Raw genomic sequence first — 26,148 nt, 5'->3', positions numbered from 1 at the left:
GTATTTTGGAGAGTCTAAGACAACCTTCATCAGATAGACACCAACAAGATTTCCGGGGTATGTGTTTCGGAGAGTCTAAGACTCCCTTCGTCAGATAGAGACCAACAAGATTTTCGGAGTATGTGTTTCAGGGACTCTAAGACTCCCTTCATTAGACAGACACCAACAAGATTTTTGGGGTATGTATTTCGGGGAATCTAAGACTCCCTTTGTCAAATAGACACCAACAAGATTTTTGGGGTATGTGTTTCGGGGACTCTAAGACTCCCTTTGTCAGATAGACACCAACAAGTTTTTGGGGGTATGTATTTCAGAGAGTCTAAGACAACCTTCATCAGATAGACACCAACAAGATTTTTGGGGTATGTGTTTCGGAGAGTCTAAGACTCCCTTTGTCAATGGACACCAACAAGATTTTTGGGGTATGTGTTTCAGAGAGTCTAAGACTCCCTTCATCAGATAGAGACCAACAAGATTTTCGGGGTATGTATTTCGGGGACTCTAAGACTCCCTTCGTCAGATAGACACCAACAAGACTTTTGGGGTAGGTATTTCGGGGAATCTAAGACTTCCTTTGTCAAATAGACACCAACAAGATTTTTTGGGGTATGTGTTTTGGAGAGTCTAAGTCTCCCTTCATCAGATAGACACCAACAAGATTTTTGGGGTATGTATTTCGGAGAATCTAAGACAACTTTCTTCAGATAGACACTAACAAGATTTTCAGGGTGCAAGCTTCTGAGAGTCTAACCTTCCATTGTACTATCTGAAGAAAGGGCACTTGGAGTCTCAAAAGTTTATTCACTGAAAATCTTGTTGATTTCTAATGATGGACTCGAACCTCGCTGTTCTACTGCAGACCAACACGGCTACCCGCTGAAATGATGGACAAAACATATCACTACCATTTCCTCCAACTGAAATCAGAGACCTCCCATGTCTGGGTTTATTAAGTACTTTGGTTTTGGTACAGAAAAAATAAAGAAACAGCTGGAAGGAAGGCTCCAGCCCTCTCATACTTAATGTAAATGGATGATAGGCTCTTCATTTCACTGGAAGTTGGACAGCAGTTTTGACTCTCTACACCTCCATAAATTCTGGGGATCAGAAAAAGGCAAGGATCTTGACAGAATTCTCAACACAACGGGGAACGGGAGTGGTCACTTGCTATACAACGGAAGACCAACCATTTAAAAAATGACATTCATCAATACGTAGGCAAACCTTAGGACTTTATGTATCCAATTCCACGCAGCCACCAACTGTCACAGAAATTTTGACATGGGAGGACTTACAAGAAAAGTTTTCTTTCACTGCAAAGCACAAACCTGAATCCAGAGGACTAAAGTTCTGAGACAAACGCTTTAGCCGAAACTTACCTTAAACTCTTGCTCCGTGCCATCAGTAACTGACTTCGGGGTGCTGCCAGGGAGTGAATTTGCCACCTGTGGCTGAGCTTCTACCAGCTTCTTCAACTTCAAATCCACCAGCTTGCTGTTCTGTTCCACTACATACACAAAGACCACAACACAGCAGAGTGAGATGCCTTTGGCTGCTGAGCCACCATGATCACGTATATACTGGTTTGAGAGCAATCGTACTTGCTTTGCTCTACCTGCAATCTTAAAACTGGACAACTGAGATGGAATCGGAGTACATCTTGGAATATGAGAAGCACTCCTCATTTTGGAACACCTTCTAAAAGTTGCAACTGGCTTGCTAAGTCTCTCCCTTCCTTGGACTGGACTCATTTGGCCATGCTGATGCATGGTGGTGTCAGCTCATGGCTGGGTTACTGTAATGTGCTCTGTTGGGCTGCCCTTGAGAACAGCCTAGCAACTGCTGATAGTTCAGAGTGCAGCAGCCCCCAAATTATCAAAGGCTATCCGATAGGACCATATTAGGGTTGCGAATCCCTAGGTGGGGCAGAGGATCCCCCGGTTTGGAGGCCCTCCCCCCCAGGGGGGGAACCTCCCCCAACATCACCAGTGTGATGATATAACGCGGAAGTGATGTCATCGTGCCAGCGACGTCGCTCACCAGTCGCTCTAGGGGTTTCCAGGAAAACTCTACGGTTTCCCCGGACACTCTAGCGATTTGGGAGGGAATACTCTATGGTAAAAGTCCAGGAGTAGAGACTCACAAGATTTTTAGGGAATAAGCTTTTGAGTCTCAAAGTTCCCTTTGTCCCATGCTAAGGATGATGGGAGTTTTGCCCCTCAAAGATGGAAACCCCCAAAATCTTGTTCGTCCTTCAGGTGTTCTTAGACTCGAATTCACCTGTTTTACAGCAGGCCAACACAGCTGCTCTCTGAAATTCCATTCATTCCAGTGGAAGATCTTCTTAGCTCCACACAGAACATAACAATAGAGAATTCCACCCCTGAACACTCCTAAAATCCAGAAGACCCTCTATTTAGATCTCAGCTCTGCTGTTAACACAGCAGGAGGGGCTATATGGCTTAGTGGCAGAGCATCTTCTTGGCACATGGAAGGTCCCAGGTTCAATCTCTGGCATCTCCAATGAAAAGGGCCTGGCAAGGTGAAAGACCTGGAGAGTCACTGCCAGTCTGAGCAGACAATACAGGGTGTGGCTCAGTGTCAGAGCCCCAGATTGGCATGGAGGCCTCAGGTTCAATCCATAACATATCCAGTCGAAAGGACACAGAAGTAGGTGATGTGAAGGACTTCTGCCTGAGACCCTGGAAAGCTGCTGCCAGAGTAGAAGAAGAAGACGACTGCAGATTTATACCCCGCCCTTCTCTCTGAATCAGAGATTCAGGGCTGCTTACAATCTCCTATATCTTCTCCCTCCATAACAGACACCCATGGTGAGGTGGGTGGGTTGGAGAGGGCTCTCACAGCAGCTGCTCTTTCAAGGACAACTCCTTCGAGAGCTATGGCTGACCCGAGGCCATTCCAGCAGCTGCAAGTGGAAGAGTGGGGAATCAAACCTGGTTCTCTCAGATAAGAGTCCGCGCACTTAACCACTACACCAAACTGGACGGTGTAGACAATACCGGCCATAGATGGACTAACGGTTTGATTCTGTATAAGGCAGCTTCACGTCATTATCCTCCACTGGGATATGAGGATGAAAATTTTGACCTACTTCACAGGGTTGTTGGACAGACTGAATTCATGCATGTAAAGCATTATGGACACTATAAAGCACTACATAAATGTCGTGACACAAAGGCCGAAGAAAACATCCAACTTTCAAGTGGACAGGAACAAATTATAAGGAAGGGGGCTGATGCACTGATAACGTTTTTTTCCAGCTGCATGAAGAATCTGGACGACCCTAAGAGTCGGACTCGACTGTGCGACTGAACAACAAGGAATAATGTAGTAGACCAATATAGCCAAAGTCCAATTCAGAAACAAAAGTTATAACCATCTACAAACCAGAGAAAGATCACTGACTTCCAATAAATTAGCATCTTTTCTTTTTGTTAAGCTGCTTTTTTTTTCTTCAAAGAACTGTTCCTACCATTATGTTCCGAAGAGAGATAAACCTGGTTTCAGACCAAATTGCAGTAATTGATGAAACAGGGGTTTCTTTTAAAAATTCATTATTGCATTTCCACGGCAAAGCCAAGACTATCCCTATATTCAGCTGCTTATAGAATATTATATGTCCCACTGGGCCCGAATAAATAGAACAGATTCGGATAAGTAGAATAAATAGCCATATGCAAGTTGGAGTTGGAGAATGCATTTAAAGAGAGAAATGCCTTCTCCGAACCAGCCAATGAGGTGGCGGGGACTTCAAGAGCCACACAATATGTGTGAAAGAGCCACATGTGGCTCCCGAGTCACAATCTGGCCACCCCTGCCCTAGTACAATGCTGCCCCGGGATAGGGGTGGGGTCGGGGTAGAAGATGATATTGGATTTATATCCCATCCTCCACTCCGAATCGCAGAGTCTCAGAGCGGCTCACTATCTCCTTTATCTTCCTCTCCCACAACAGACACCCTGTGAGGTGGGTGGGGCTGAGAGGGCTCTCACAGCAACTGCCTTTTCAAGGACAACCTCTGCCAGAGCTATGGCTGACCCAAGGCCATTCTAGCAGCTGCAAATGGAGGAGTGGGGAATCAAACCCGATTCTCCCAGATAAGAGTCCGCACTACACCAGACTGGGGTAGAGATGCCAGCCTCCAGGTGGGACTTAGGGATCCCTTGGAATTACAGATTATTAACAGACTACAGAGATCAGATCCCCTGGAGAAAATGGTCGCTTTGGAGGGCGGAACCTGTGGCATTGTACCCCACTGAGGTCCCTGTCCTCCCCAGGCTCCACCCACCCAAATCTCCAGGAGTTTATGAACTTGGATACGGCACCCTACCCCCCCTATCCCCTAATGGTGTCCAGGGGGGAAGTTGGTCACCCTAGGTCAGGGGTCAAGTGGCGCTCTTTTTGGAAGCAGGTTCCTCTAAATATCCTTCTAATTACAGGTGTAAGGTTAAATGTCCTCCCTGACTTTTTTATCAGCATACCAAAACCTCCCAGTAGGAAAGAAAGAGCATAATGAACTAATCTTGTATTTTTCTTTCTACGGCAAGAAATACTGGTGTCACTCATTGAAAAAATCCTTTACCCCCCCCACATCAATATCTGGTTTAGTCCCATTTGGTCTTATTTTGTTACGGCGAAGATTACCGTTAGCCCTGCGCAAGTTTAAAAATAATTTTGTGGCAACTTGGTTCCCATTAATGCAATTTTCGTTTGAACAGGATAGCATTCCAAACAATCCAATTTACAAAGATATGATCTATTTTAGTTCTTCCTTGCACTTCTATCTTTTTTTTCTTTTCTTTTGTTGAAGTTTGAATGTATCGACGTTCTGATGGTTTACTTGCACTTGGATGGGCTAGTGTGTTGATTTTCTTGTATGGAACTGACATGTATTGTCTCGTGCTTGGAAAATATGTATATTTTTTTGGGGGGGGGAGAAGATATAGGCGATATAGGCGATTGTAAGCTGCTCTGAGTCTCTGATTCAGAGAGAAGGGCGAGGTATAAATCTGCAGTCGTCGTCTTCTTTTTTTACACACACACACACAGACAGAAGGGTAAGGAGATCAGAAGGGAAAGGACCCCCCCCCCCCACTCTCCCAGTAGTGACAGCCAGGGGTGGAATTCTAGCAGGAGCTCCTTTGCATATTAGGCCACACACCCCTGATGTAGCCAATCCTCCAAAAGCTTACAAAAAAGAGCCTTGTAAGCTCTTGGAGGATTGGCTACATCAGGGGTGTGTGGTCTAACGTAACCAATCATCCAAGAGCTTAGAGGGCTCTTAATAGAGGGCCTACGGTAAGCTCCAGGAGTACTGGCTACATTGGGGTGTGTGGCCTAATATGCAAAGGAGCTCCTGCTAGAATTCCAACCCTGGTGACAGCTAATGACACTCCCTTGACAACACCTGTTCTCTATGACATCAGAGGCCCAGTGAACATCACAAAGGAGATGAGGCAGGCAAGGAGGTGAGAAGGGAAAGCACGCCCACTTTCCCAGTAGCGACAGCTAATTACTCTCTCTGACAGCACATGCTCTCTATGACATCAGAGGCCCAGTCGACATCACAAAGGAGATGAGGCAGGCAAGGAGGTCAGAATGGAAATAGCCCCTCCCTCCCAGTACAGACAGCCAATGACATTCCCTGACAATGCAAGCTCTCTATGACATCAGAGGCCATGTCGACATCACGTTTATTCTATGTGGTTCTTACATTTAGCAAGTTTGGCCATTCCTGCTGCAGTTATTAGACATGCTGGTGACAACAAACCGCGGCATTCACAGTCTGCTAAGTTTTAAACCAAATTTACATTCAGGGTTGATCGCAAATGCACCTTGAGAACAAAGAAAAGAAAAGCGCACCCAACTAGGTGTTCGGTCATCCAAAGTGAGTCCAGATAAATGTTTTCACTTGCCATTTTGGAGATATCGGAAACCGAGATTTAAAACCACCTCGCGGGCGATGCGATAAAACCATTAACGAAAACCAAACGAATGCAAGGGCTGAGAAAGGATCCAAGCAAACACAATGCTAGACAAACACACTGCGAAAAAACAACAACAGTGACGATGCAAGTACGGTTAGTCATGCAAAAGACACGAGACAGCCATTAGCTGAATTACCATCGGAATCAAGGTTGTTTTCTAGGTTAGTATGTTGATCGTCGCTGCTGGTCACAGAGCATTCGGGAATTTCTTCATTAGTAACTATCTCAATATCACCATTCCCGTCCTCATCTGTAGGAACACGCAGTAATAAGGTTAGTGCTTTTTGTGTTGTACATGCATTGCCTCAATCAATAAAATTAGTATTCTGGCACATCAGCTGAGGGCATTTGGCTGCAGAAGGGAAAAAGTATCTGAATTGTAGGCATTGGTGTATTTTTTTTTAAAAAAAATCAAACCTCTTTCAGTCATGAAAATAATCAGGGCTTTTTTCCCCTAGCAGGAGCGTCTCTGCATATTAGGCCACCCCTCCGATTTAGCCAATCCTCCTGGAGCTTGCAGGGGGCCCAGTACTAAGAGCCTTGTAAGCTCTTGGAGGATTGGCTACATCAAGGGGGCGTGGCCTAATAGGCAGAGGACCTCCTGCTAGAAAAAAAATCCCTGAAAATAATTACATTACAGCAGAAACGATAAAGCATCCTTGGTGTAACTTGAAGTAGGGGCTCCCAATGCGGTTGTGGCCATCATGGTTCCCGCCAACTGCTTTTAGAACGTGGGCAGCGCCAGGTGGTCCCACCAGGGCGTCTGATTGGCTGTGCAGATTTTAAAAGCATCCTATTAAACGGAGCTTCTGCCTGAAATACTGAAGAGTCACGATCAAAGTTATGCATAACCTTGATCCCTGATCTTTGGTGGTTGGCTTCGCCTCCCACGGCAGCCATTTTGTCGTCGTGCCCACCACCCTGTGTCAAAACACCACAAAGGTTGTTGTAGCCTCAACAACGTTGGGAACCCCTGTTAGTCTAAATCCTTTATGAGCGCTTCTTCTACAATACATTGGTTAGTATCTCCTCACGGCGCTGCTACGGCAGTTTTACCTTACCTATATCCCATTTCAGAAGTAGATAAGCTGTTGAACTCTATTCTAACACTTACTCAGTCAATGGGCTAGTCATATGCAGTCAAGCGCTTATATGGTTCAGGACTGAAGTAAAAGTGCGTAAGTTATAGGTGCGTTGAAAAATAAATGTTTGACAAAAGCCAAACATCAAAAGAGTCCTGCTGGATCAGACCAGGGGTTCAACTAGTCCAGCATCCTGTCTCACACAGTGGCCAGCCAGTTCCTCTGGAGGACCAACAACAGGGCACAGAGGCCGAGGCCTTCATAAGAACATCAGAAGAGCCCTGCTGGATCAGACCAGTAGTCCACCTAGTCCAGCATCCTCTCTCACACAGTGGCCAGCCAGTTCCTCTGGATGGCCAAGAACAAGGCAGAGAGGCCGAGGCCTTCATAAGAACACCAGAAGAGCCCTGCTGGATCAGACTGGTGGTTCATCTAGTCTAGCATCCTGTCTCACACAGTGGCCAATCAGTTCCTCTGGAGGGCCAACAACAGGGCAGAGAGGCCGAGGCCATCATAAGAACATCAGAAGAGTCCTGCTGGATCAGACTGGTGGTCCCCTTTAGTCCAGCATCCTCTCTCACACAGTGGCCAACCAGTTCCTCTGGATGGCTAAGAACAAGGCAGAGAGGCCGAGGCCTTCATAAGAACACCAGAAGAGCCCTGCTGGATCAGACCAGTAGTCCATCTAGTCTAGCATCCTGTCTCACACAGTGGCCAGCCAGTTCCTTTGGAGGACCAACAACAGGGCAGACAGGCTGAGGCCTTCATAAGAACATCAGAAGAGCCCTGCTGGATCAGGCCAGAGGTCCATCTAGTCCAGCATCCTCTCTCACACAGTGGCCAATCGGTTCCTCTGGATGGCCAAGAACAGGACATAGAGGTCGAGGCCTTCCCGATTTTGCCTCCTGCCACTGGTATTCAGAGGTTGACTGCCTCTGAATGTGGAGGTTCCCTTTAGTCACCAGTGCTAGCAGCCACTGACAGACCTGTCCTCCATGAATCTGTCTAATCACCGTTGAATAAAAACATAGGCCAAGCGTTCTTCTACAGAGTGAAACTGCCACAGCGCTGGCTTCGGTTGAATCAAACATGAGGAGGGAGAATGCCAAAGCAACAGTTAAGGGGAAAAGAAACATTCAACATGTTATGCTATCAAGCCCCAGTCCCCATCTCTTAAAACACAGGTGAGTGGAAAGAGCAAAAAGGGAGACACAGGTAGGACTGAAAAAGGCCGCAGCTGATGTGACAGACAGTTAAGACAGAGGTCTGAAAACAAGGGAGCTCTTCGAGTCCTCAGGTCTTGAGAGTCAGTTTGGTGTAGTGGTTAAGTATGCGGACTCTTATCTGGGAGAACCGGGTTTGATTCCCCACTCCTCCACTTGCAGCTGCTGGAATGACCTTGGGTCAGCTATAGCTCTCGCAGAGTTGTCCTTGAAAGGGCAGCTTCTGGGAGAGCTCTCTCAGCCCCACCTACCTCACAGGGTGTCTGTTGTGGGGGAAGAAGGGAAAGGAGATGGTGAGCTGCTCTGAGACTCTTCGGAGTGGAGGGCGGGATATAAATCCAATATCTTCATTTACCTCACAGGGTGTCTGTTGTGGGGGAGGAAGGGAAAGGAGATTGTGAGCCGCTCTGAGACTCTGAGATTCAGAGTAGAGGGTGGGGTATAAATCCAATATCTTCATCTTCTTTACAAACGTTGCCTTAGAATGAAGAAGCAATTTGGAAGTAAATTTGGCTAAAGACAAGCTATGCCAATTTGCTTGGCAGACAGTGGAGACAATGATAAAAAAATAAACATTATTTTAAGGGCTACTATGAAGCCTCGCTTTCTGTCAACCCAATAATCCCTTTTCTCTAAAGACGGTTTTCACACTGCATTTTTTCTCACCTCAGAGGAACTTGCCTTCCTGTTTCCTACCTCTGAACTTGTGAGAATCTTTTCTTTGACTGGTGGAGAGTCAGTTTGGTGTAGTGGTTAAGTGTGCGGACTCTTATCTGGGAGAACCGGGTTTGATTCCCCACTCCTCCACTTGCACCTTCTGGAATGGCCTTGGGTCAGCCATAGCTCTGGCAGAGGTTGTCCTTGAAAGGGCAGCTGCTGTGAGAGCCCTCTCAGCCCCACCCACCTCACAGGGTGTCTGTTGTGGGGGGAGGAAGGTAAAGGAGATGGTGAGCTGCTCTGAGACTCTTCAGAGTGGAGGGCGGGATATAAATCCAATATCTTCTTCTACCTCACAGGGTGTCTGTTGTGGGGGGGGGGGGAGGTAAAGGAGATTGTGAGCTGCTCTGAGAATTTTCGGAGTGGAAGGCGGGATATAAATCCAATATCTTCATCTACTTCATAGGGTGTCTGTTGTGTGTGTGGGGGGGGGGGGGGTAAAGGAGATTGTGAACCACTCTGAGACTCTTTGGAGTGGAGGGCGGGATATAAATCCAATATCTTCTTCTACCTCACAGGGTGTCTGTTGTGGGGGGGGGGAGGTAAAGGAGATTGTGAGCCACTCTGAGACTCTTTGGAGTGGAGGGTGGGATTTAAACCCAATATCATCTTCTTCTTCTAATCCTCACTTGCGTGTTGCGCATCTTTTCTTCTCTTTCAGGAGGAACGAGCCAACCCATATTTCCTTTGTGCTCTATTTGCTCTGTTCCTCCACTCTGTTATTCTACCATCTTTAACTGTACTGCCAGGATCAGGACACCACATCTTCCACCTCCAAAATTCCTTTCACTACCTCAGTGGGATGTCTTATTGTACTGCTATTAGTTTAATAAATAAAAAAAAATTAAAATAAAATACTAATCCTCTCTTTTTTCAGTATTCTTTAATACCTCACCCTTTGGTGTAGTTTGGTGTAGTGGTTAAGTTTGCGGACTCTTATCTGGGAGAACCAGGTTTGATTCCCCACTCCTCCACTTGCACCTGCTGGAATGGCCTTGGGTCAGCCATAGTTCTTGCAGAGTTGTCTTTGAAAGGGTAGCTTCTAGGAGAGTCCTCTCAGCCCCACCCACCTCACAGGGTGTCTGTTGTGGGGAGAAAGGTAAAAAAGATTGTGAGCCGTTCTGAGACTGGTTCAGAGAAAAGGGCGGTGTATAAATCTAGTCTTTTTGTCTTTAGTCATAAATACTAATTGTGTTTAAAACAATTTATTGGTAACATATGGTAGCAAAATTATTTCTTAAATCTTAATAACTTCTTTTATCTACCCCATATATTACTTTTTACCCACCCCTCCCCCCGTTACTTGACCCCCGCCGGTGTTATTTACTTATAATGCTAATATTTAAAGGTACCCTTAACTATTAAAACCAAAACTTATATTCTTCTTCTAAAACTTAATCATTATCAAAAATTGTCCAATGTCCTTTTACTTTTCAGTTTTAATATCATTATCCACCAAGCTCTTAATTTGTTGCATTTGGAACCAATTATATTTTTTATTCAACTCTTCAGCAGTTTTCAATTCTACTTTGCCACTTTGTATTTTTAATAATTGATTATATGACAGCCACTTTTCTTCACCTATTTCAGCCATTATTTTAATCACTTCTGCCGGCACTATCCATAACGGTGTCCTCTCATCCCCATATTTCTTGTACTTCATCCATGTATTTAACAAATTATTTCTTATATAATGGTGAGAGAAGAAACCGTCCATCTTCTTTTTTCCATAATACAAATACGCGTGCCAGCCAAATTTGTTTCCGTGACCTCCCAACACTAAGAGTTTTTTTATTTAACAGCGTTATCCATTCTTTTATCCACACTAAACAAACTGCTTCTTGATATAATTTTAAATTCAGTAGTTGAAATCCACCTCTCTCTCTTTTGCAACTATCAAAACTTTCATTTTAATCCTTGGTTTCTTCCCAGCCCACAGAAATTCTGAAATTTTCATTCGCCATTTATCAAATTGTTTATTTTCTTTCACAATGGGAATAGTTTGAAACAAATACATTATTCTTGGTAGACTATTCATTTTAATTACAGCAATTCTACCCAGCAATGATAAATTAAGTTTGTTCCATTTTAACATATCTTCATCCATTTTACGCCATAGCTTCTCATAATTATTTTTAAATAAATCAATATTCTTCATTGTTATCTCCACACCCAAATATTTTACTTTGGAGGTAACTTCACAACCCGTTAGTCTCCGTAATTCTTGTTGCTTATTTAATTGGATATTTTTGCATAGAAATTTTGATTTTTCTTTATTAATACAAAGTCCCGCCAACTCTCCATATTCTTGCATTTTAGCTAACAACAAAGGTGTAACTTGTATGGGGTTTTCATTTATAAACATCATGTCATCCACAAATGCTCTATATTTGTAAGTAAATCCTTTTATTTTTAATCCTTCTATATCTTTGTCTTCTTGAATCTGCATCAGTAATATTTCAAGAGTCATTATAAACAACAATGGGGAAAGCGGACAACCTTGTCTTGTGCCTTTGCTAATTATCATATCTTCTGTAAGGTCTGCATTTATACATAGCCTTGCACGTTGTTCAGTATATATTGCTTTTATCATTCTAATAAAACTTTCTCCCAATTCCATCTTCTCCATTACTGCGAACATAAAGTCCCAGTTTAAATTGTCAAATGCTTTCTCTGCATCCGCAAAGAATAATGCTACTTCCTTTTCTGGATGTCTTTCGTAATATTCTACAATATTTACAACAGTTCTGATATTGTCTCTTATTTGCCTTTTGGGCAGAAACCCTGCTTGATCCTCTTTTATAAAATTTATCAAATGTTGTTTGAGCCGTTCTGCCAAGATTCTTGTATATATTTTATAGTCATTATTTAATAATGAAATTGGTCTATAATTTTTAACATTCGTGACATCTCTATCTTCCTTTGGTATCAATGAAATAACAGCTTCCTTCCATGTGTTTGGTATTTTCCCTTTTATTCTTACCATGTTCATCAACTTCTGCAATTTCAGTGTTAACTCATCTTTAAAAGTTTTAAAATATTTAGCTGTATATCCGTCTGGCCCAGGTGCCTTTCCAATTTTCACTGCATTAATTGCAGCCTCAATTTCAATTTTTTGAATTGGATCATTCAAAACTTTTTGCATATTTTCTGTTAAGGGTTCTATTTTTATCTTTTATAAATACTCATTCATCTTTTCTTTTTTTATTTTAACACCTTTAAACAATTTGGCATAATACTTAAAAAAATCTCTTTTTATTCCCTCTTGGTTAACCACCTCTCTTCCATCTACCACAATTTTATTAACAATTTTATTTTCTCTCTTCTTCTTCAATTGCCAAGCCAAATATTTTCCAGGTTTGTTTGCACCCTCAAAAGATTTCTGCTGCAATCTTTGCAAATTCCATTCCAATTCTTTATTTAACAAATGTCTCATTTGTGTTTGTAATATTGTAATTTCCCTTATAATTTTCTTTTTCCCTGGCCTTTTTCTCAACTCCCCTTCTTTTTTCTTTATTTCATTCTGAATTTCCAACAAATGTTTTTTCTTTTGCTCTCTTATCTTTATTATTCAAAGTAATCAATAGTCCGCTCATTACTGCTTTATAGGCATCCCAGACCATCTGAAAATCCATATTCTCTTTATCATTCACTTGAAAGAAAGCTTTAGTTTCATTTTCTAAAAATGTCACTATTTCTTTATTCTGTAGTAAATCCTCATTCAATCTCCATCTTCTCAATTTCTTGGAGAATTTTGTAATCCACATTATTGGGTTATGATCAGCCCCAATTTTGGGTAAAATCTCTATTTTCCTTGTTATAAGACCTAAATCTTTAGTGCCCCACAACATGTCAATTCTGGAAAAAGTTGCATGTCTTGCTGAAAAAAAGGTATAATCCCGCACCTCAGGGTTAAATTTCCTCCACATATCCTCCAAATGTTCTTGTTTAACCAGTTAAAAAAAAAAGACTTTGGCAATTTTCCTTATTTGTTATTATCCCCCCCCCTCCAGATCAATCCAGAGAGTTCTTAATTGTTCTATTAAAATCTCCCATTATCAAAACTTGGTCATATGTCAGTTCATCAAATTGTTGTGTAATGTCTTTTTAAAAAGCATCCTTTGCACCATTAAACGTATACAATCCCAATAACAACGTTTTCTTTGCATTTAATATTATTTCTACTGCTACAAATCTTCCATCTTTGTCTTTAAACACTAATTTTGGCTCCAATTCTTGTTTAATATAAAAAAAACCACTCCGCTTTTATTCTGTTCAGAAATGAAAAAAAATCTAACCCCAATTGTTTATTCCATAAAAATTTGTAATCCTTTTGTTTAATATGCACTTCTTGTAGACAAACTATATTACAATTTTGTTTTTTAATCCAATGAAACATTGCTGTTCTTTTTTGTGGTGACTTTAGTCCATTTACATTCCAAGACAATAATTTGTAATCCATCATGGTGCAAATTCTTTATGTTCTTCATAAAAATGACGCAGTTCTTGTGCATTTGTGATTGTGATTCTTTTCCCCTAAAGTTCAAAACTCAAACCTTCAGGTATTATCCACCTAAACCTCATTTCATTGTCCCGTAATTTTTCTGTCAGTTTTTTATATGTTCTTCTATCATTTATCACTTGCCTTGGCAACTCCTTCATAATTTCCCACCTTTGAAATTTACTCCATTAAACAGTAAATAGTCCCGGAGTGAAAGATAGTAATCTGTACCTTCTCTTCCAATTATCCAAGTTCCCACCGGTCTTGTGTAGCTTTAGATGTTTAGCAATTTCCAAGAAGGTTAGGATTCTGTCGAGCTTATGTCAAATAAATGACTCTGAGAACTTCTGCAGATGATGAAAATGCAACTCTTCCCAGAGACCCCTCAAAGGAGCCCTCCCCCCCCGGGACTCCCTTTAGGCAAGGTAAATCTCCTCAAAGTTTCCTGTGCATATCTTGGACTAATCTCTGACTGAGGCCGTTTTCGCACTCACGTTTTACTGGCGCCACGACCCTCCTCACGCCGGCGAATCTGCATGGATTTCGCACCAGAAGCGCCGGCGCACCCAGAAGCGCCGGCTACTTCCGTCGCTAAGCCAGCGCAAACGGAAATCGCAAAGATGCAGGAAAACGTTTGCGCTGGCTTAGCGACGGAAGTAGCCGGCGCTTCTGGGTGCGCCGGCGCTTCTGGTGCGAAATCCATGCAGATTCGCCGGCGTGAGGAGGGTCGTGGCGCCAGTAAAACGTGAGTGCGAAAACACCCTGAGAAAAGTAGGCAGTAGGCATTAATTTGCCTTCCACTACCCCGAACAGAAGTTCCAGCCTGATCCCGTTATGAGATGCAGCTCAGCTCGACATTTTCCTCCCCCGGAAGTTCATCATAAATACTAATTAGAAAGGGTAACCCATTTCATGCCTTTCTTGTGATAGTAGAATACAATAATAATAATAATAATAATAATAATAATAATAATAATAATAATAATAATAATAATAATAATAAGATATTGGATTTATATCCCGCCCTCCACTCCAAAGAGTCTCAGAGCGGCTCACAATCTCCTTTACCTTCCCCACCCCCCACAACAGACACCCTGTGAGGTAGAAGAAGATATTGGATTTATATCCCGCCCTCCACTCCGAAGAGTCTCAGAGCAGCTCACAGTCTCCTTTACCTCCCCCCCCCAAACAGACACCCTGTGAGGTAGAAGAAGATATTGGATTTATATCCCGCCCTCCACTCCGAAGAGTCTCAGAGCGGCTCACAATCTCCTTTACCTTCCCCACCCCCCACAACAGACACCCTGTGAGGTAGAAGAAGATATTGGATTTATATCCCACCCTCCACTCCAAAGAGTCTCAGAGTGGCTCACAGTCTCCTTTACCTTCCTCCCCCACAACAGACACCCTATGAGGTGGGTGGGGCTGAAAGGACTCTCACAGCAGCTGCCCTTTCAAGGACAACCTCTGCCAGAGCTATGGCTGACCCAAGGCCATTCCAGCAGCTGCAAGTGGAGGAGTGGAAAATCAAACCCAGTTCTCCGAGATAAGAGTCTGTGCACTTCACCACTACACCAAACTGGTTCTCTGTGTCATAAGGATGCTAAATTTTGTCCAGGTGACTGGGGAGGTGCCTCAGAGGTGCCTTTTGAAACCAGCTCCTGATTAGTTGGGGACGGCTCAGGGGCAGGACTGAGATGGCAGGCAGATGTGTAGACACACTTTTGGGGGGGCACTCACCTGCTGTCCCCGGGCGGCTTAAACCACCCGTCTGTAAGCAGCCAATGAAAACCAAACCTAAGACACAGGAGATCACCATTAAAGCTCAACCATCCCATAGAAACTCACAATTTTCATGCATGTCATGAGAAACAGAATAAATCAAGGAAGCGACTTTGTCACAAGCACGCTCCCTTTCCTGTTCTGAGCTGACAGGAATTTAGCTGCAAACATCATGAGGACATGGAGCCATGACTTTTCAGTCTTGCTATCCGGAGCTGTAGCTCCTGTGCGATTGAGCGAGCCTTGCAAAGCGAGTTGTGATGCAGAAGGAAGCAAGAGAGAGGGAGAAGGAAGCAGATGACAGCCAGTTGCTCGGGGGTCTGATAGGAGCCCTCCAGGGGCCTGATTTGGCCCACGGGCTGCATGTTTGATACCCCTGATAAGATTTCTGAAGCAAGAGACGCTCAGAGGCGGTTTTCCATCACCTCCATCACGACCCTGGTATTCCTTGATCTCCCATCCAAATACTAACCAGGGCTGACTCAACTTTGCTTCCGGGATTTAATAAGCAGGGCTTTTCCCTCGGGGAACGTGACGGAACGAAGTTCCGGGACCTCTTTGTGGAAACAAAATCCTCAAAAAACGTTTCAAAGTTCACGAGGGGCACTCATGTGTTTCTCCTTCATTTCCCTCTCGAGAGTTCTGGCACCTCTTTTTCCAGAAAAAAAAAGCCCTGCTAATATGGTTGAGCTAGACCTATTTAGATCCCGCATTTGGGAGGAAGAAACAAACCCTAGTTCTCAAGGCACCTACGTTCATATGTTACAATAAAACTGGAGTTAGACGGAGAGCTTCCCAAGCCAGAGAGTCATGACCAGTACTCTCTCTAAGCCAGGGGTGTCAAACATTAAGCCCGGAGGCCGAATCAGGCCCCTGAAGGGCTCCTATCAGGCCCTCAAGCAACTGGCTGTCATCTGCTTCCTTCTCCCTCTCTCTTGCTTGCTTCTGCGTAACAGCTTGCTTTGCCAGGCTTGCTCAACTGCACAGGAGCTTCAGAGCAAAATGTCTATTTTCTCCATTGGCTGAGGCTCCTCCCTTGGGGAGGAAGGGGGGAGGGAGAGCTTGCTTTGCCAGGCTCTCTCAATTGCACAGCAGAGCTACTGAGCCAAGCTTCCCTTCCTTCTTTTGGCTGAGGCTCCTCCCTCCCGCCCCCAGTCACCTGGGGAAGGAAGGAAAGAGCCAGAGCTTCCTTTGCCCAGTTCCCTGGATCCCATGGGAGAAATACAAGAAAGCACCTTTATCGACCAACAAGTGCTAATGTTTTAAGCATGCTTAAGTTTTTTTTTTTAAAGTTAATTGTGTTTGTGTCCTTTATAAAGTGCCCTCTGCCACCTAATCTTAAATAGGTACATACATGGAGTCTTGTGAGCAAAAATTCTACTTTGTGAGCTACTGGCATTAGAGTAGTGAGCTACTGAGATATTGGATTTATATCCCGCCCTATACTCTGAATCTTAGAGTCTCAGAGCAGTCATGATATCCTTTACTTCCCCCCCTCTCCACAACAGACACCCTGTGAGGTGGGTGGGGCTGAGAGAGCTCTCCCAGAAGCTGCCCTTTCAAGGACAACCTCTGCCAGAGCTATGGCTGGCCCAAGGCCATTCCAGCAGGTGCAAGTGGAGGAATGGGGAATCAAACCCGGTTCTCCCAGATAAGAGTCCATGCACTTAACCACTACACCAAACTGGCTCTGCATACATTACTTTGCTCTGGGGCCATTTTTCCTGAGCTGAGACAAAAATGTGTGAGCCGGAGGCTAAAAAACTGTGAGCTAGCTCACCCTAACTCAGCTTAGCGGGAACACTGGCCACGACCCTACTTTTGCTTGTTCCTTACACCCAAATAAAGGGTCCTGACCAAAAAAAAAAAAAGCCTAAAAGATTTGGTTTAAACAATTGTGCATAATGAAAATTGGGCAGAGCACTTGAATTAAGAAGTACCAAAAGAAGGACAAGTGGAGAATTATTAATAGAGGTGGTCAGTGCAGTGAGATACGGTGTGGCAAAACAGAGGATGCTAACAGATTAGATTAGATTTAAATAATCTAATCTAATAAAGACACCGCATGGTCAAAGGATCTACATCACTGTGAGAAAGGACCGAAACGGACTGTGCAGACATTCAATATTGTCAGGGGACAAATACGGAGAGAATTTTTGCGAGCACTGCAACCGTACTGGAGTCACATGGTAATATAGCATTTTCACAGCTCTTCTGGAAAATTGTTTGTTACCATTGTCAAGAGTCTGTTACGCTGGTGTTATCAAAAAGCTGTTGTGCAAAATATTGGAAAAAGAAAGGTCTTCTGTGCAAGCACCAGCCGTTTCCGACTCTGCGGTGACGTTGCTTTCACGACGTTTTCACGGCAGACTTTTTTACTGGGTGGTTTGCCCTTGCCTTCCCCGGTCTTCTACACTTTCCCCCCCAGCAAGCTGGGGACTCATTTTACCGACCTTGGAAGGATGGAAGGCTGAGTCAATCTCGAGCCGGCTTCCTCTGGGATCGAACTCAGGTCGTGAGCAGAGAGCTCGGACTGTAGTACTGCAGCTTTAACAGGGCTCCTTATAACTACAGGCACAAGAACAATTTATTTATCTGGATTTCTGCCTGCCCTCCCCTGGGCAGTAGGGGGTTACAACAGACAATTAAAAGAAGATAAGAAGAAGATATTGGATTTATATCCCGCCCTCCACTCCGAAGAGTCTCAGAGCGGCTCACAATCTCCTTTCCCTTCCTCCCCCACAACAGACACCCTGTGAGGTGGGTGGGGCTGGAGAGGGCTCTCACAGCAGCTGCCCTTTCAAGGACAACCTCTGCCAGAGCTATGGCTGACCCAAGGCCATGCTAGCAGGTGCAAGTGGAGGAGTGGGGAATCAAACCCGGTTCTCCCAGATAAGAGTCTGCACACTTAACCACTACACCAAACTGGCTCTCCAGGTAAAAAAGGTAAAGGTAGTCCCCTGTGCAAGCACCAGTCGTTTTCGACTCTGGGGTGATGTTGGTTTTACAGCATTTTCACGGCAGACTTTTTACAGGGTGGTTTGCCACTGCCTTCCCCAGTCATCTACACTCCCCCCCCCCGCCCCAGCAAGCTGGGGACTCGTTTGACCAACCTCGGAAGGATGGAAGGCTGAGTCAACCTCCAGCTGGCTCCCTGAAAACCCAGCTTCCACCGGGGATCGAATTTAGGTCGTGAGCAGAGCTTAGGACTGCAGTACGGAAGCTTTAACACTCTGCGTCACGGGGCTCAGAGGTTGAGGTGTTTATAAATCCGACGAGAATTGTTGTAAAGAACTGTATACTATTTAATAGACATAATACTTTGCTAGCACGGTGATTTTATTTGAGAAGTTCTGAATTTACTCCCGTGGTTCCGGTATTTGTTATTGCTGTTTAGACCTGCTGCTAGTGGGCAAAGCTGCCATTCAAGGGTGCTCGGGGGATGCTGACGGAGAGAAGGAGAAAGCCTGAGTGGTGGTGGACACAGATGGCACGGGAAACGTTCAGGGAAGAGGATTTGCTCAGGCAGAGAGAAGAGCCAGTATCTGTACCAACACCTGCCTGCAAAATAAACGGGAGGAAGTCTTGAATATTCAACGAGTCAAATGTGTGGCGATGTGATGCACTTCGAGATAAAGTGGTCTCCTCTGGGGATTTTAAAAACTCAAACTTCAAAAAAAGAGAAAAGTTTCAATCCGCCTGACAGAAGCGTTTCCCTATTGCTACGGTCTGAGGGGCAAGAGCGACGAAGCAAAGAGCTCACAGCATCGCTCTGCTTATCAGGACAAAGATGTCGATCGACAGGGCTTTTTTGGGGTGGAAAAAGCCCAGCAGGAACTCATTTGCATATTAGACCACACCCCCTGACCACCATTGTTTTGGGGGCTTTTTTGTAGGAAAAAAGCCCAGCAGGAACTCATTTGCCTATTAGGCCACACCCCCTGACATCACCTTTGTTTTGTAGAGGAAAAAAGCTCAGCAGGAACTTATTTGTATATTAGGCCACAGCCCTTACAGCCTGGTAAGTCACAGCCCTGGTAAGCCAGCTGGAATGGCGTTCCTGCTCAAAAAAAGCCCTTTGGTTTGACCTGTCTTGGTCCAAACTTATGGTTCTTTAAAAAACCCATTCACAGTGCTGCAGTTAGATAGTTTCATAGGACCTCAGGGCGGGGAAAAGGATATCTGGAACAACTCAGGGGATTGCCAAGGCTGAAATGGAAATGAAATAAGACACTGAATTCTACAATAAAGGGCAGTTCCATAAATGATGCTCAAATTCCCCCAGGTTTGCTCCCCTCGATTCACTTAATAGGGAGCAACAGCAAACCATGGCTCTCTGGTAAGCATATATCTGCATGGTACATGTGAAGAAGAAGATGATATTGGATTTATACCCCACCCTCCACTCCAAATCGCAGAGTCTCAGAGTGGTTCACAATCTCCTTTATCTTCCTCTCCCACAATAGTCACCCTGTGAGGTGGGTGGGGCTAAGAGAGCTCTCCCAGAAGCTGCCCTTTCAAGGACAACTCTTGCAAGAGCTATGGCTGACCCAAGGGCATTCCAGCAGCTGCAAGTGGAGGAGTGGCAAATCGAACCTGGTGCTCCCGGATAAGAGTCCACACACTTAACCGCTACGCATTTAACTGCTTCAAGAAGGGAATGGATAAGCATATGGAGCAGTGGTCCATCAGTGGCTATTAGCCACAGCGTATTGTTGGAACTCTCTGTCTGGGGCAGTGATACTCTGAATTCTTGTGCTTGGGTGGGGGGCAGTGGAAGGGCTTCTAGCCTCACTGGTGAACCTCCTGATGGCACTTGGGTGTTTTAGCAACTGTGTGATGCAGAGTGTTGGACTGGATGGGCCATTGGCCTGATCCAACATGGCTTCTCTTATGTTCTTATGTGACACAGAGTGTTGGACTGGATGGGCCATTGGCCTGATCCTACATGGCTTCTCTTATGTGACACAGAGTGTTGGACTGGATGGGCCATTGGCCTGATCCAACATGGCTTCTCTTATGTTCTTATGTGACACAGAGTGTTGGACTGGATGGGCCATTGGCCTGATCCAACATGGCTTCTCTTATGTTCTTATGTGACACAGAGTGTTGGACTGGATGGGCCATTGGCCTGATCCAACATGGCTTCTCTTATGTTCTTATGTGACACAGAGTGTTGGACTGGATGGGCCATTGGCCTGATCCAACATGGCTTCTCTTATGTTCTTATGTGACACAAACTGTTGTAATGGATGGGCTATTGGCCTGATCCACCATGGCTTCTCTTATGTTCTTATGTGACACAGTGTGTTGGACTGGATGGGCCATTGGCCTGATCCAACATGGCTTCTCTTATGTTCTTTAGTGACACAGAGTGTTGGACTAGAGGGGCCATTGGCCTGATCCAACATGGCTACTCTTATGTGACACAGAGTGTTGGACTGGAGGGGCCATTGGCCTGATCCAACATGGCTTCTCTTATGTTCTTATGTGACACAGAGTGTTGGACTGGATGGGCCATTGGCCTGATCCTACATGGCTTCTCTTATGTTCTTATGTGACACAGAGTGTTGGACTGGATGGGCCATTGGCCTGATCCTACATGGCTTCTCTTATGTTCTTATGTGACACAGAGTGTTGGACTGGATGGGCCATTGGCCTGATCCAACATGGCTTCTCTTATGTTCTTATGTGACACAGAGTGTTGGACTGGATGGGCCATTGGCCTGATCCAACATGGCTTCTCTTATGTTCTTATGTGACACAGAGTGTTGGACTGGATGGGCCATTGGCCTGATCCAACATGGCTTCTCTTATGTTCTTATGTGACACAAAGTGTTGTAATGGATGGGCTATTGGCCTGATCCAACATGGCTTCTCTTATGTTCTTATGTGACACAGTGTGTTGGACTGGATGGGCCATTGGCCTGATCCAACATGGCTTCTCTTATGTTCTTTAGTGACACAGAGTGTTGGACTAGAGGGGCCATTGGCCTGATCCAACATGGCTACTCTTATGTTCTTATGTGACACAGAGTGTTGGACTGGAGGGGCCATTGGCCTGATCCAACATGGCTTCTCTTATGTTCTTATGTGACACAGAGTGTTGGACTGGAGGGGCCATTGGCCTGATCCAACAGGGCTTCTCTTATGTTCTTATGTGACACAGAGTGTTGGACTGGATGGGCCATTGGCCTGATCCAACACGGCTTCTCTTATATTCTTATGTACACCAAACTGTGATTGGTAACTTGTGCTTGACGCCTCCACACTACATAATTCCAGGTTTATATCCTCTTAAATACGCCTTTACAAATGTAGGCTTCGATCCGACACGGCATGAATGCAGCTGTGCTTTGTAAATGGTAACCTTCTTTCCTCCCTTTTACTTCAGCCGCTGTCCAGCGGTGGTGTTGCTGGCGATGGAAAGTACCGTCAAGTTGCAGCTGACTTACGGTGACCACGGAGGGTTTTCAAGGCAAGAGATGTTCAGAGGTGGTTCGCTATCGCCTGCCTCTATGTCACGACCCTGGTATACCTTGGCAGGGGTGGGATTCTAGCAGGAGCTTCTTTGCATATTAGGCCACGCCCCCTGATTTAGCCAATCCTCCAAGAGCATAAAAAGCTCTTTTTTGTAAGCTCTTGGAGGATTGGCTACATTGGGGTGTGTGGCCTAATATGCAAAGGAGCTCCTGGTGGTGGTGGGAGGCTGGAGTGAGAGGCAAGAAACAGCAAAAGTTGCCTCCCCCTTCCGTGAGTGGTAGCACCTACCACAAGCACAAAGACAGCTTAGGATCCAAGCCATAATGTTTGTAACCGTTTACAAATGGAGATCAACTAAGGTTGTTTGGTGTGCAGTTAACTACCAGCGTTTCTGAAAAGACACTGAACATGAGTCAACAGTGTGATGCGGTGGCTAAGAAGGCAAATGCAATTTTGGGCTGTATCAACAGAAGTATAGTGTCCAGATCACGTGATGTGATGGTATCGCTTTACTCTGCTCTGGTAAGACCTCACCTGGTGTATTGTGTTCAGTTTTGGGCACCACATTTTAAGAAGGACACAGACAAGCTGGAATGGGTCCAGAGGAGGGCAACGAAGATAGTGAGGGGTCTGGAGACCAAGTTCTATGAGGAAAGACTGAAGGAGCTGGGGATGTTTAGCCTGGAGAGGAGGCGGCTGAGAGGTGATATGATCACCATCTTCAAGTTCTTGAAGGGCTGTTGTATAGAGGATGGCGTGGAATTGTTTTCTGTGGCCCCGGAAGGTAGGACCAGAACCAACGAGTTTAAATTAAATCAAAAGAGTTTCTGGTTCAACATGAGGAAGAACTTCCTGACCATTAGAGCGGTTCCTCAGTGGAACAGGCTTCCTCGGGAGGTGGTGGGCTCTCCTTCCTTGGAGGTTTTTAAACAGAGGCTATATGGCCATCTGACAGCAATGAAGATCCTGTGAATTTAGGGGAAGGTGTTTGTGAGCTTCCTGCACTGTGCAGGGGGATGGACTAGATGGAGGTCCCTTCCAACTCTATGATTCTATGACCGAAGGCAAACAAACCAGTTATTTTTTGCCTCCTTAAGAAGAACGGTGATGAACAGGGCGCCTTAATGAGAGAAGGCACAGCGCAGACAGCGAGAGAGAGAGAGAGAGGAAAGAGGCTGCAAGACGTTTTGTGCTTGTGCCAAATGATTGTCTTTGAGAGCGTTTAACAAATTCGCTGAAGGTAAAGATGAGTCCAGAGGGGAGAAAACACGACAGAATCTTATTCTCTTCCTCCGCAATTTAACTGGGAGCATAACATGGCAGACTGAAAGGTAATACAGCCAGTGACTCTTTTTGCCCCTGTCAAGTTCTGTGAAGGAACAAATGTGGAGAAAGGAGCGGAGAAAGGAGAAAGAAAACTGCACGGAGAATGGCAAAACAAATGAACAAAGGCAAAGTGAAAAATGTCAAGAGATACGGTAAGTTCTCAGTCGTCACACTGTCCAGCCTGTTGAAACGTGCGCTGCTTGAACGTGGGGGTTCGCCACATCCCATGGAAATCGTGCAAATATTACACAAAGGAAGTCTGGCCCAAAGCGTTTAATCATGGTGCTTTTAAAATAGCTATGAATAGCAATATGGAGCAACTAGGAACAATAATTTTCAAAAGGGTTGTCTTTTCAAAAGGGGAGGGACGGTGGCTCAGTGCTGGAGCATCTGCTCGGTAAGCAGAAGGTCCCAGGTTCAATCTCCGGCATCTCCAACTCAAAAGGGTCCAGGCAAATAGGCGTGAAAAACCTCAGCTTGGGACCCTGGAGAGCTGCTGCCAGTCTGAGTAGACAATACTTTGATGGACCGAGGGTCTGATTCAGTAGAAGGCAGCTTCATATGTAGTCCCGTCATACGTTACAGTGAATGCATGCACTACTCCTAGGTATGTGTGTACACCTGTTTGTAAGGAAGAGTCTAAGAGAGTTCACTTTACAAATGAAACCAGGGACCAATCCCTAGATAAATGTGGGGTTTAAATCACAAAATCAGCTGCACGTGCGCTGAATTTAACATAATTGCTCAGTGCGCATATAAAGAAAACCAAGGGTATATAGGTTGCATGTATGCTCACTGTAATATGCGAATAGGGTTTAACAACTGAACCTTATTACAAGAACCAGATAACTGCATAGAACTTATAGACCATGGGTCCCCAATATGGTGCTGCTGACATATTTTTTGGTGTCCTGCTGATCAAGAGATCTTAGAAAGTTGGCGTGGCCAGGTCAATCTTTTGCCCTGTAAGACCTCTGACTGGCCACTGGAGATCTGATTGGCTGTGCAAAATCTCTAAAACGTTGCTTCGGCAGCAGCTGCCACCACGGGACAAGGATCTTCACTGTAACCAAAGGTAAGCTGCGGCAGCCATTTTGTGGCTGGCTCCACCTCCTATGGCAGCCATTTTCTGGTCATGCCCACCATGACGTGTTGGAATTCCAAAGGTGTCCGCAAGCTCAAAAAGACTAGCGATCCCTATTACAGACTATACTTTCCGCTAGTACCGGTCCACGGGGTATTGGCAACCGGGCCGCACAGCCCCGCTGCCCCCGCATTGATGCGCAGCCTCGCTGTCCCGATGGCCCCCGGGTGCCTCCTACTCTCTTCATTTGTCCTCCAGGAGGCAAGGGCAGTGCGGCTTTTTCAGCCGTCGCTCGCGCTGCTGCTGTGGTTTCCCCGCAGATCAGCTGATCAGCGGGGTGGAGGAGTCAGCCTTTAAAGAGCTGGAGAGGTGCTTCACCCCCACCTTTCCTGGCCTTAAACTTGGAGAAACAGAGGGAGGAGGAGGCATCTCGGGGAAATGGAAAAAACGGGGAAATGGAGGGAGGAGGTGCTGTGGTGGGTGGAGGGAGGAGGAGGCACCGTGGGGGGGGGGAGGCTGAATTTGGTGCCCTCACCCTGCCGGCCCTGGGGCTGCAGTGGGAGGGCCAGCCCTGGGGCCAAAAAGGTTGGGGACCACTGCACTAGACCACCCATTCCAATTCCATATGCTGATCCCGCTTTGTAATTTCACTGAAAGGTTCAGACACATTTCTCCAAATTACAGAGGAAACAGTTAAGATGTTTAAGTGTGCCAAAGCAGCAATGCAATACCGTATGAAATAAATACTGCCAACCTATCGTGCGATGCTTAAACCGCTGCAATAAAAAAAACAAAAAACGACTGCTACAAACAGCACCGCTGAAAACAAGAACAATACATACGCTTCAATCCTTATATAATTTAAACCAGTGAATACAATGTCATCGTACCTTCCCTCCAAAGAAATCGCAATTACAATTCATTACAAAGCACAGTTTCCAGTAGAGGGATGAGTCCTCTTCAACAATTCCTTCCTTCGGTAAATAAAGTTCATGATGCAGTCCGTGAAAAGTTCTGAAACTCCTTCAAGTCGGAAGGACCAGGAAATCCTTAACAGCCTTCATGAGACGTCTCCTCCAGATTTCAAGACGTTTCTATACTGGAACCTGATTTCAATGACTTCTAACACAGACTCAGGGTTCATAGCTTACAGTAGAATCTATTGAATCTGTGTTAGAACTTAGAAGTCATGGAAACTGGGTTCCAGTTTGACAGTCTGATAACTGAAGAAGACCAGTATTGAAACGTCTTGAAATCTAGAAGACTTATGAAGGCTGGTGGCTGGCTGGCTCTCCTAATCCAAGGATTGTTATGCAGCTGCACCGACTATTCAATGGACAAGGTAGGTGGGGAGGAGGAGGGGAAACCCTCAAAAAGGTTCAGGAGGTGCGCTCCCGTGAGCTCCTGCTGAATTCAAGGCCTGATCTAAACAATGACGACCTTATAGACCAGGGGTGGCCAAGCTTGCTTAATGCAAGAGTCACCTAGAATAAACGACAGATGTTGGAGAGCTGCAAATCCTGCACCTCAGATGTTTGAGAGCTGCAAATCCTGCACCTCAGATGTTTGAGAGCTGCAAATCCTGCACCTCAGATGTCTGAGAGCTGCAAAACCTGCACATCAGATGTTTGAGAGCTGCAAAACATGAACAGTTGGGTTTTAAGTCTAGACTGCATGTTTAGCTGTTTTATTACAAATGTAACTTGTTTTTAATTGTTGACTGTATGCTTTTCTGCTAGAACCCACCTTGAGCCTTCTTTGCAAGAAAAGGGTGGGCTACAAATAGGAAGGAAGGGAAACAGATAATAGATTTCGGGGAGGGAGAGGTGGAAAGAAAGCAATTCTAATTTTAAATGTGTTCTCCAAGCCACCAGCTGGCTTGGCTTGGAGAAGCAATTTAAAGAGACAAATGCCTTTTCGAGCCCACCAGTGGGGGCTTCAA

General features: G+C 45.1%; 1 protein-coding gene across 1 annotated transcript in view; it reads right to left on the bottom strand.

The window, feature by feature from the left end:
- The window catches only part of EHBP1 (EH domain binding protein 1), a 527,871-nt gene that overhangs the window by 104,656 nt on the left and 397,067 nt on the right, over positions 1-26,148 (bottom strand). The window contains 2 exon segments of the mRNA XM_060230596.1: positions 1,380-1,507; positions 6,145-6,258. Coding sequence (XP_060086579.1) covers positions 1,380-1,507; positions 6,145-6,258 — 242 coding nt within the window.

The sequence above is a fragment of the Heteronotia binoei genome, chromosome 1 (assembly GCF_032191835.1).
Source record: "Heteronotia binoei isolate CCM8104 ecotype False Entrance Well chromosome 1, APGP_CSIRO_Hbin_v1, whole genome shotgun sequence".
Lineage (NCBI taxonomy): Eukaryota > Metazoa > Chordata > Lepidosauria > Squamata > Gekkonidae > Heteronotia > Heteronotia binoei.
Note: the sequence above shows the minus strand (reverse complement) of the source record. Positions and strands in the feature narration are given on the sequence as shown.